This window comes from Haliotis rubra, unplaced genomic scaffold (genome assembly GCF_003918875.1).
Source record: "Haliotis rubra isolate DU_JTF1 unplaced genomic scaffold, ASM391887v1 Scf673, whole genome shotgun sequence".
NCBI classification, from domain to species: Eukaryota; Metazoa; Mollusca; class Gastropoda; order Lepetellida; family Haliotidae; genus Haliotis; species Haliotis rubra.
The window spans coordinates 391,117-404,081 of NW_025767383.1; the positions used below are offsets into that span (position 1 = coordinate 391,117).

A 12,965-nucleotide genomic window follows, 5' to 3' on the forward strand; every position below is an offset into this window, starting at 1 on the left:
TCCCCAGTCCCCCACTAGCAATGCTTCCTGATAACCCCTGGCCCCAGTCCCCCACTCACCGTGTGGCCTTCTTCAGGGCTTCCTTGTCCCGGTCACTCTTTCCCTTGGCGTTATTCAGCAGGTCTTGGATGTGGTCCAGCTCAATCTTGTCCTGGTTCACCTGAGTCTCCAGGCTCTGAAACGACGTCAATATGTAACCCTGGCCCCTCAAACTAAAACAAATACAATGCTAAGAAAGGTCTTGGACTACGATACGGAACCACTCTTAGCACCAGTTTCACAAGACTGAATCTACTACAAGTGTTGCAATTAAGTTTGACCTGATGAAGCCGACCTAGTGTCATCTCAATTTCATTTATCTGGCCTGGAGCTGACATCTTCTCATAGCATGACTGCTGCTTGTGAGTGACTGTTGCCTTTTCCAGCAATGTCATGGCAGTCTGTACATGACTAAATCTGGGCCCAGTATTGATCACTAATAACAATCCATGTCACTGTGGTACCATGACTAGGACTGACAAATGTACCAATCTGTGTTGGTCATATGTGACAACAAGTCTGTGATGAAAGACATGTATTCTTCCTAGAACCCAAGTAAAGCTGTGGTACACTTAGAATTAACATGACACACTAGGGCTGCAATGATTCGCCCAGACCTCGAAATCATTCGATTTTCGATATTGGTCTTTCGAATCAATTATTTTCAGATTTCATTTAACTCTCAGAGTCAGCTTTTTTGTGTGAAATCCATCGTCAAATTGGCGATGTCTACTAACAACAATTCTCATTGGATAATTAGCCCGGCATCAACCAATCACGTTTCACCTTATTTCAGCGCTCGAAACTGCTCGAGTTGATGTCAAAATTAGGTTCTGGCTGTGTGGAAATAATTTAAATATTCAAATATCGAATCAAAATTGTGAAATATCGAAAATGAAAAAGGTGTGATAATCGATGTTGAATCAAAAAAGTGAAACTAAGGTGTCAGATTCAGGGCCAAAATTTACTGATGAAGAGTTGTTGTGAACCAAATACATTGCAGCCCTATACGGCTGCCTGAGACACCACCATAATTTAAGGACGGTATATGCAAAACTTTGACCATTGCGGGGCCACCCGAACGATGTGTGACTCACGGTAAAGAGTTGTTGAAAAATACTAACAACCTTCCAATCGTCAATAATTTACATTGTGTGCATGTATTACACCATGTTACTTTACCGAAGTCTTCAATTTGAAACATTTTCAATTTGAGACACAGTCCTGACAGAACATCATTGTTGATACAGATAGATGTATTGCAAATATCAAAATATATTGCAATACAAAATTTTGGCAATGCCCAACCCTAATAGATAACACAAAATCATCACCAAGTTGACATGACACTAAGGATCATAATTACAAGTAAGCTTCGTCTGGATGATGGACGTCAGTCAAGTGGTCACAGAGGCAAAGCTAACAAAGTGACCAGCATTTGATAAGGACTGGAGTTAAAGACAGATATTATAACTTCAAACAACTGATCATTACACCCTTCCCTGCACTCAAAGAATTACGATTTGTTTGTTTGTTTAGCACCACGCTCAGCCACATGAAGGTGGCCTGTATATACCAGAGTCTGGATCATACAATCCAGTGATTCATATTGTGATCACCAGTCCACTACACTGATAAACTAATCCCCAAATTAAAATGGCAGTCAAGAAACACATTAAATTACAACCAATATTTTGTATTCACATTATTGCGAAATAACTTTAAAAACGTGTCAATCTGTTCATTTAATTTGCAAGAAAATCTAGACCACACACCTCAAGCACTTGGAGTTTATGTTCTAGTTTACCTTCCACAGTCTCAAGCTATGCCATAATCTTGTAACATACAGTTTGAATATTCCTGAGTGGAACATTCAACAACAAACAAATCTCCAGCAATGTACTGCATCAGCTACACTATGTGTGTCACTGTGCAGCTCTGTGTCCATTACCCTTATCTGTACAGCCATGCGGTTACAGTCTGCCTCCTTGGTACGGAGCTGCTTCTGTAGGTGTGCCCTTGTCCCCTCCAGCGTCCCCTGAAGACTGGACAGAGCCATATTCTCCTCCTGGGATAGATGGAACAGCCCCGTTACACACAGCACACCACACAACCAGCAACAGGAACACACAGAAGAACAACACACAGAAGAACACACGAGAACACTTACTACATGATAAACATACATATAACTCTTAACATTTGAATAACAGACATTTCCGTTCATATCATTTCCACTTTACAGAGTTGCAAATATGACTTCCAGGCATTCATGCTGCTGCTTATTATTGTCTTCACCTGCTTATCATTACCTACAGCTGCTTATTATTATCTTCAGCTGCTTATTATCTACAGCTGCTTATCTATCTACAGCTGCTTATTTATTTACAGCTGCTTATTTATTTGCAGCTGCTTATTACTATATACAGCTGTTTATTACTATCTACAGCTTCTTATTACTATCTACAGCTGCTTATTACTATCTACAGCTGCTTATTTATTTACAGCTGCTTATTACTATCTACACACTGCTTATTTATTTATCTACAGCTGCTTATTTATCTACAGCTGCTTATTTATTTACAGCTGCTTATTACTATTACAGCTGCTTATTACTATCTACAGCTGCTTATTATTATCCACAGCTGCTTACTATTATCTACAGCTGCTTTTGCTGTCCTTCATGATCTGCATCATTATATATAAGTATAATAATGATACAAGCAGACATAAAAATCCACCATATTGACATTCTTTGCTGACCCCTCAGTTTGATTGATGAGACATTCACTTGTCATTAGAAATTGTAGAAATTACAACACAAAAGTCTCAAAAGTTCAACAATAAATATACACAGTAAAGAATTTGAAAGTTAAAGAGATCACGGAGTGAAAAGTAAACAAATGATCAATGAAACAAAAGTCCAAACAATAAGTTACCATGGTTACAAACTTACATAATATTTTATATAAGGTACTCAAAATAAAAATATGAATGAAATTCCTAATGTCTGAATATAAACTCTTATGCTCCTAAGAGTTAATAGATTTAATATTTTCTTTTATTCGTCAAACAAATTAACTGATCTTCAAGTGGCATAGTCTTTCTAAAAATTTGAAACATCAACAGTGAACATTGAACAGACACCACCAAAGACACACAAAAATACAAGAAAACAGCATCAAGAAAGTTGACAAGTCCATCAAAAATGTTATCGAAAATCTGAACTAACTGTTCTTCCTTCCTATAAGCATGCAGCAGGCAAGGAACAATGTCTGGATTACTTAGTAACATGCATTTGTTGAAAAATCAAGTACAACATACTGTTTATAGCTAAAATTAATACAATCTAAGAATGTAACAAAGTTAATTTTAATGACTATCTGACCTACTGAATGTTCTACAACATCAAGGAAATGTTTAAGATATAATGATTATACAACTAAATTCTGTTTCATTATTCCAGAGTGAGCCAATACCTCAGAAATAGACACCACACTCAATGTATTGAAAAAAACAACATCACTTACTCTTTGGGCTGCAGTCTGATTCCTTAGATCGACTATTAATCTGTCTCTTTCCAACAGTTCTAACCGCAACCTCTGAAATATTAACATAAGGTAGTCAAATACACAGCTGAGAGTGAGTTCGGTTTTAGATATACTTTCAGAAATAGTCCACCAGTATGACAGCAACTAACACCAGAAATGACCTTCACACAATGTATCGTACCGTTACTCATTTCCGCCCAAGCCCTATTTTAGCTAAGCTATTTTGAATCCCGAAATCTATGAGAATTATGACATGTGACATCACCAGGAGCTTGTTTACAAACAAGCATCGTACCGCTGCCACTCAAGCAACAAAATGCTGAGGATCAACCTAAAAAGGTGACTTATCGAAACAATTTGCGAAATGTATGATTTTTGAACAGGTGAGGTGAGGTGAAATGGGTTTAACGTCGCACTGGAGAATATTTCGCTCATGTGACGATGTGCATGCGTGTGTATGTATAGTGCGGCTGCTTGTACTAGCCCAGACTTAAGCTGGTTTTATAGTGCTAGCCCACTGAGATACCATGCCACTGTAAAGCATGAATACCCCACTCAGACACATTATACTGACTCCGAGCCGACCAGTCCTTGTTGTACCCATTAATGCCGAGCGCCAGGCAGGGACCAACAAGTACCATATTTTAACGTCTTTCGGTATGAAGTCGTCGGGGAACGATTTTTGAACACAGATCACTAAGACAGAGGTACAGATAAGTTTGAGTGAGGTGAGTACAGTTTATTTGGTTACACAAAGGAAAATTAGGATACCCAATTGAGATGAACACAAGCGAGTACATAACTCAATGACCCAAACAGTTATCTGTAGCTCTGCTAAGACATAAACTATCGCTAAGTAAACAATGTAGTAAAACAGTGTCAAATTTCCAAGTAATAGTTCGTCTGCTAGGTATTTATTAATTTCACTTTGTGATGGGAATTCCCTGCAGTACAAGGGACCAGCTTGTGCGTGACTGGGAGGCCATAAATAGCCAACCAATGAGGTGAGTGACAATAGGTGATGTCACTAAAAGTATCATGGCGGCTTGGAGTCCTCCAAAGCGAACGCAATAGACTTTTGTTTCATTTTCCGTCACAGTAAGTAATGATAAGGAAACAATCACATCATATTAACGAGTAGGTACGATCATACACTTGTCCTGTTATTTGTCTATATTTTATAAGCACTTGTTTCTTATCTGAGCGAAAACCGGTAACCCCAGGATACTGTAGCACGAGCACATGCACACGGTTATAGAACTACCATGATTCACAAACAGGGAAAAGATTCATCCTGCTTCAACATATTCACTAATATTAGAAATCAATTATTAAATCAATGTTGTGTCAGAAGTTAAAACAAGCAGAAAATGCTAGGTTTTTTGTTTGTAAACTAATAATTCTCATGACCTTATCATAATAAGCCTCCAAAGTTTGATATATATCTTAGTAGATACCAATATTTTATGAGCAAACACAATTTAAGAAGTAGCCAAATTCACACATGAACAAAAACAGATAAAAGAGGTGAAGTTTTAATTTTACCCTGTCTATACAGAACGAAATAACTTTGTATCTTGTACAAATATTGAACAGATTATATCATAGGACAGTCAGTCGCTTGGCAACATATGGTTACAGTGTTGTTAACAGGAAATCTTACTGAACTTGAGGAAATTCTCACCTCATTGAGTCTATCCATGTCGGCCATCTTCTTTATGAGAACATCCCTCTGCTCAGACAGACGGAGAGCCGATGACTCTTGACGATGGTGCTCACGGAGAAGTCGGCGCAGTGTGCGATTGGTTGCTTCAAAATCTGTCAACTTTTCTAAGAGGAGGTCTTTCTGCTTTGTCAGTTTGGCACCTTCTACAGATGGCCTGCTCTCCTCCCGGATGCGGTGGATGGTTTCCCGGAGTTCCCGGACCTGCTGAGCAGCTGCCTGACCGTCCATCTCCACCTCAATTAATTTTTTCATCAACTTCTCCCTCTCAACACTGAAGAAGTCCCTGATCACACGAAAACAATTGTTTATTTGTTTTGTTTGTCTGTTTGATGCCACATTCGGCAATATTCCAGCTATATGGCGACACTCTGTAAAAAACTTGAGTCTGGACCAGACAATCCAATACTCAAATGGGATACGACCTATTGGGTCAGCCTGCCTGACCACCCAATCATGTTAATCGCCTCTGACGACAAGCATGGGTTGCTGAAAAACAATTCTAACCAAGATCTTCATGGGTACAGCTGGACTTGTCAATGGCTTAGCGACTATCTAAATATCTAAACTATACCTTAAGAATTTTAATATAAATAAATGACAGAAAACACTGATGAAATTGCTCTATTTTGTGGGTTTTTTTCCTTCAAATGTTTACTGCAGAATTTTGAAAATGGGATGCAGAATTTACTTAAAGGTCACATGCAACGTAAAACACAACTTTGCAGATTCTGATACCTTTCGGTATGGACTTACCGAAAAAAAGCGTCAAAAATGCAAATTCAACTTATAAAGTGGAAAAATAACGCGATGAAAAAAAACGCGCGAAATCGGAGTTCAAACGTTTCACCAATTTTCCCCAGACTTTTCTGGGGAATACGGGTTTCAACAGCTGGCTGCGCTCATAGCACGTGCGCAGTGAAATAGGTTCGCGTAACTTGGAAGCGGGCTGTCTGGTGAATACTCGGTGAAGGCTTTGGTGTGAGCTAGTTTCATAATGTTTTGTTGATATCTCACAGGCTTGAGCTTTTGTATGTTATGACAGTAAATAACTTGTTTATATAATTTCATTTATCTATTTCACCACACGTTCTTCTTACCGAGTCACTTTCTCAGTTCGATACTTAAAAGCAATGTCATTATTTAGAGTTGACACGATTTCTAACTGTGATATAGATATGTTGCTGTCACAGACAAAACTCAATGTCTTGTTTTATTGACACCAGTGTGTCTGCCTGCCTGTCTGCTAATGACAATATTCAATACACAACTGCGATCACTGACCACATGCAATTTGAACTTAACACCAATCAGGCTATACACCATAAACAAAACGCATTGATTTATGGCCCGAGTTCGGTCTCTGTCACATTATGTAATTACACAGACAGGCGGGTGTGATACTTGAACACATGACATGTTATGATGTCTGTTGATTGCAAAATGTTATACACAAAAAATGAGCATGTATTTACAAAACCCAACTTTCTATATATACACTACCAAATAAGCCGTGAAGGCGGCATCTGCTAATGAACCAGCCGTTACACTTGAGTGCACACCCACCCGCTCTGACTGGGTTCGGTATCCCGGGTGCTTCGTTTCGAGGAGGTAAACCCAAGTACAAAATATTGCACTTTTGCTTTGCGATTATACGCTTATAATTTTGTTTATTTGTTTTTACATAATCAGCAATGCATATTATATGTCATGAAGAAGTGATAATTGTGTTTTAATTATGTTTGATTTTTTGGTTGCATGTGACCTTTAAATTTGCCACGGAATTCTTAGAAATTCATCGTGGAATCCAGGAGCGACTGATAGTGATAAAGCCAGATTGCACATCCTCTACTGGACTACATGACCTAGTTATGCCTGCACAATTCCCCCAAAATGTCTTTATCTCGAGGAATCTTGTTTTGTTTCAGCAGTGTTATATGTACAGACAGCAACATCCTCTCCCATGGCCACAGTTGACACAAGTACAACACAGCATCATATCAAAAACCAATAAACCAGGTTTGTCTCACCAATATATTGAAATCCCTAAAACTGTACAATCTGATAAAAGTCAACCTTCTGTGCAATGGACTGTGACAGGGATGATGGATATGCGGATCAAGAGCAAGGGCAGGGGATATAAGATGACTAAATTCACAGGACCAGAATGACAACCAACTCACTTGCTGATTTCGGACTCGTCCTGTATGAGGTCCATACTCTTGCGGAGCAGCCTGTTCTCCTTCTCCGTCATGCACAACTCGTCATGGAAGTCCTGGATCTCCTTCTCCTGTTTCTGGATGATTCGCTGGGAGGTCTCCAGGAGGTCCTCCTTGTGCTCGATCTCGGATATGGCGGTCTGGAGAGCAGCCTGTGGAGACGTGAGGATTGTCATATGTTCCATGATAACTCAACATGAAAAGACACTAAACCAAGGTTGTTTTGATAAATAGCAACTATATAACGCTTTGTTAATGTGGTATCCATATTGCCAAGTCAAATGGTCATATGGCTTGTGTTTAAATGAGTATAGGTCAAGAGTTGAAAGGGGGATGGGTATAGGTCAAGAGTTGAAAGGGGGATGGGTGTAAGGCACAAGAACTGAAAAGGGGATCGGTAAGGGGCACAAGATCGGTATAGGGCACAAGAGCTGAAAAGGGGATGGGTATAGGGCACAAGAGCTGAAAAGGGGATGGATATAGGGCACAAGAATTGAAAAGCGGATTGATACAGGGCACAAGAACTGAAAAGGGGATCGGTATAGGCACAAGAGCTGAAAAGGGGATGGGTATAGGGCACAAGAGCTGAAAAGGGGATGGGTATAGGCCAAGAGTTGAAAGGGCGTGGTTATCATGGTTATAGGATGCAAAAGCTGAAAGGGGGATGTGTCTAGGAGTGATTCTTCTATACAAATATAAACATGATCAGTATGACATGGAGACACTGTACCTCATTTTTAAGGGTTCCAACCTCAGTCATAAGAGAATCAATCTTTTTCTCATAGTTTCTCAAATTGCCATGGACACGATCTTCATCGTCAGTGGACAGATCTTCAATCTGAACCTCAGTTCGTGGCGTTGTGATTTCCAGGCGATGTGTCGGACCCTGCATGTGGAACAACAGCACAATACAAAAATACCAGACATAGCCAACGGAATCAGCAATATTCCCCTCAGCCTAAAACAGCTTAGTGCTTTTCTACGAAATGAAAACACAAATATGCCCACATATTTCAAACTTTCAAAAGAAATATGAGACAAATCTATTCTAATCCAATATTTACAGTCACAATCGTTTTTAACTTATAATCACCAGGGCCCAGTTGTTCAAAAGCCTGTTACATTTTAACGTACCGTTAACAAACTTTTCGTTAGCTATTTAACGGGTCGTAGTGTTTAACAGTACGTTAAAATAACGGCGTTTTGAACAACCGGGCCCAGAACACTTAATGGCTGGTCCCAAGCATTATATTTGACTTTTACGTACTTGTATTTCAGTGTCACATGTCCTTAAGGGTGAAATCTGTGGCCATACCCCTATCATATATATGACAATCATGTTCCTCAATGGATATTTCCATGTTGCTCAAAGTGAGATCTGACTCCAAGTCTGGAGATAAGTAGACATGAAATCTTCAATATCCAACAAGGAAACACATGTAGTGTAAGAAACAGTGCGTAATGTTTCTGATGTGGGGAGGCCTTGTGTTTAAAGCTTTTGTTCGTTATTCAGTGGCCTAAACTGTCTGAAAACCATTCCCTGGTGCCCCCTGCCATTACATTGCTAGTAACGGATAAAAGCTGCATAAAACCAAACTCACTCACTCACTCTAAATTTCAAGTAGTTTTGGAAAAACAGGTTGCCCTCGAGCCACATACCGCACTATCTTAATTAAGAACCTCTTAACATGGATCAAATAACACTAGTATCATCATGATTATGATTAGAACCCTCGACTGTCATTCTCAATTTTGAAGTTTCTCGTTTAATGCCATACTGAGCAATATTCCAGCTATACGTCTGAAATACTTGAATGATGGACATCTTCTGCATCTATCTAGGCTATTTGGATATCCACATATTAAGCATGTCCGCATACCCAATCTTAAACAGGCAAGAGTTGCTGATGACATCAGCAGGCAAGGGTGGCAATTTTAACCTCATTTTGAATGTTGTCATTTATTAAACAGACATTGACATCATGATTAAATTATTACAATTATGTTTCAAAACATTTGTTTATAATTAGCTTTGACAACTGTTTAAAGCTTTCAATTTCATTGACATTAGTAGTAACTACTTTTTAATGGAGTAATGGATATTACTGGTAATGTTTAATCCAACCAAATGACAGTACTTTCGAATTTTACAAGCTTCAACTTTCAGGAAATTATAAATGTCAGACACTAAATTTAAAATCAGCCTTTATAGCCATGGAAACCAACAAACCTGCCAGGATATCTTTGAGCCCTTGGTTGCTTTCCCCGGTGGGGGCACCCATGGCCCTCCCCCCGGACTGCGACTTCGAGCCCGAGCTGAGGCGGTGCTCTTGCGTGATTTGCTCCTCAAGTTTTCACCACCAAGGGAACTAGAAAACCCCTGAAACATGAAAGTGATTAACATTAGGGTAGTCAGTTTCAGAGTGTGAGACTTAGTACTAACTTGGTTCTGCATTTCACTCTACATCAACTATATACAGTGGAAACTGCCTAAGTAAAGACTGCTTAACTAAACAGACCTGATAAGTAAACACTATTCTTTGGTCCTGGCAAATTTCTTCATTAATTATCACTATTACAGTTCGGTTAACTAAACTCGGATAAGTAAACAATACCGCTTAACTAAACGTCTTCGCACGGTCCCTGGAAGTAAATTATTTAACAAAAGAGACCGGATAACTAAATTAGTGATTACCACATAATCCGACATGATTGGCACATGTCAGTCTCCAGTTAAACAAACATCCTACTTGCAGCTCGCTGGCGTCATGCAGTTGACGATACACTGACAACTGGAAGCCAGATAAGTTGTTCATTGTTACATATGCATACATATACATGCATATGGCTGTCATTTGCAGGTTTTTATAAGTTTGGATAAGTAAAATACCTGATGAGTAAACAATTTTGGCGAGTCCCTTGAAATTTTACTTATCAGGTTTCCACTGTACTTAAGGAAACCTTCCAACCAACTGCCTTACTGAAGTTAGCATAATACAAAGTAGAATTTAGTGGCTTAACATGCTTAAGACTTGGCACATAATAATGTGATGGCACTTATGGTCATATGATGACAGTAATTGTCATATTTAGAATACCATACCTCAGTTAAACACCCTGGACTTATCATTCAGCTTATATTTCTTTTTGACACTCTTTACTCCTCAACACCACATCCTTATCTCAAAGATTATAATGGGGGAATTTCCTTTTGTAAATATTAACTATGAAAATTTTAATATGAGACAAAAAAACTTAACTGAAAACATGGTTGAGCAATTAAAATATGCTAAAACTAAGAGCACTACATCGTATAACTTGACAAAGATGATTATCGATTATGACTAAAAGATGTCAATATATATGCAAAACCCTGAACACTGTAATTACTTGTAAAAGTTGCTTGACCTTGTTTTTCTCTGAAGCGAACATCACAAAAAGTTTGTTTACCTGTCGCGATCTCACCTTTGTCCCTTTCTTCTTGATAGTCTTTTTAACATGTACATGTATAGGGGTGTCGTCCTCTACATGAACGTGGACTGGAGATGTTGGACGAAGACCTTTCTCCACACCCATTATACCTGATAGATTAAAGATAGAAAATTTTAAATGACAACAATCTGTCCATTCTTAAAATATAACTGAGCATCTTTAAACAATGCACAAAATGCAAAATAATGGATGCATCTTTTGCATCTGATTTCAGTTTTACAGCAAGTATACAGTTTTCAAAACAGATACATGTACATCGTCATGTACATTGCCAAAAACTGTCCTTTTGCAGCATTTTCTGCAGATTGCTATCATGGAATTTATAACCACCAGCAGCATGAAATTGAAAGTATCTTTATCATCACATAAGATCAAGTTAATAAAATCAAGTCTGACAACAAACATCATTTTTGTTTGAATGATCAAATCTGAACATTTTCATGCTGCTAAGAATAGTTATATTTTGTGTCCATACTCCAACTTTTTATCAGATCCAATAATGGATGAGTCTGTGATTTTACTTTCAGATTATAATTACACTAAAGTATATATCTGAATATGGGATAATTGTTGAGACACAACAACAAAATGTGACAAAACAAAATATAATAAATAATTGATTACCTGTTCAATCTATTACTGTTGTTAGCAGGTGGGTCATTAACTATTCAAAGATTTGTTGGTAAATGATTTATTATACTAGTAATTACGGTTTCGGTAGTGTATTCTTTGTAAAGGATTCCATATTCCTAAGACAAGATTAATTTATTGTGAATTTGAAATCGGCGCTAATTTCCATACTTGTTCATACAAGTTTCAATATAGATTTCACTAACTTGTAATATACAACATGCAGATTGGGGTTTTAAAGATTAGAAGTGACGTGTTTGAAACAAAATTTTGCTTGAGAAGATGCATTAAAATAGATCAAAAGTTCATCTACCTCGCGTTACTAAGGAGAGGAATTTCAGAAATTCATGCAAAAACACGTTGACATTTCGACAAGAAGACTGACACATTTCGCTGACATTTCTGAGTTACCTTTCGAAATACACTATAATCATTCCTTAATAAATAATTGCAAACACATAAACGAACCTTTTGGCATCAGTTAACACCTATCCATCCACTCAGTTCAATAATTCAGTCCAAAATAAAGGGAAAATGATGATGGATCGGCAGAATCTTTGTTGTTGTTTCCATCGGATGCAAATCCCTGCAATTTCATTGGTTGCAATCAAATATAAATTTCAGCCGAGAAACATGAAGAGTGAATTAAGGGAAGCTACTCTGTCAAATGCCACCCACCAAAATCGCTTTTGGCAAAGCGCCTAAATTCTTTTCATTTTTATGGTTAGTGTCAGAGACCATATATGTTCATGTGTTCACCAACGAATGTCAATGCATTATCATATTTGGGAGAAATGATTATTTATGCTATATTATATATTCCCATGCTAGACAGTATCATTTAAAACATTTAAGATTTTACGCCGCTTCCCACACTGTTCATGTATGGTTTGGGGAGGTTGGTAACATTCTAAGGCTGGGACGCATAACCCGGATACCCGGGACGGGTGGACCCGGGTACCCGTCTCAATACCCGGACCCGTTATGATCATGTGACCAATAGATTAAACAATATAATATGTTATTCTTTCATGATTAATAGGTTGTATTGTCTTTGAAGATTTAGACATAATTTATAGTCACCTGTTTTGACTATAATGCATGGTTTAGATATTGAGAAACGCGAAATTTTAACTTCCGAGCTGAAGAATATATTGCCATTTCTTACAAATTCGATGTCAGGAATTAACATAACGGGTATCCGGGTAGGGTAGGGTAGGGTAATAGGGGGTAGGTTACCCGGGTAGAAAATTTGGACCCGTCCCAGCCCTATAACATTCATCGTATACTGACATGTAACTGACTGACTGA

General features: G+C 38.2%; 1 protein-coding gene across 1 annotated transcript in view; it reads right to left on the reverse strand.

Annotated features, from left to right (window-relative positions):
• The window catches only part of LOC124257787 (outer dense fiber protein 2-like), a 37,689-nt gene extending 25,434 nt beyond the window's left edge, over nt 1–12,255 (reverse strand). Inside the window, 10 exon segments of the mRNA XM_046691927.1 lie at nt 60–175; nt 1,991–2,107; nt 3,272–3,283; nt 3,570–3,641; nt 5,275–5,599; nt 7,497–7,684; nt 8,263–8,418; nt 9,763–9,912; nt 10,983–11,113; nt 12,123–12,255. Of these exon segments, the coding sequence (XP_046547883.1) occupies nt 60–175; nt 1,991–2,107; nt 3,272–3,283; nt 3,570–3,641; nt 5,275–5,599; nt 7,497–7,684; nt 8,263–8,418; nt 9,763–9,912; nt 10,983–11,113; nt 12,123–12,132 (1,277 nt within the window). The 5' untranslated portion in view covers nt 12,133–12,255.
• Between the last annotated feature and the right edge of the window lie 710 nt (nt 12,256–12,965).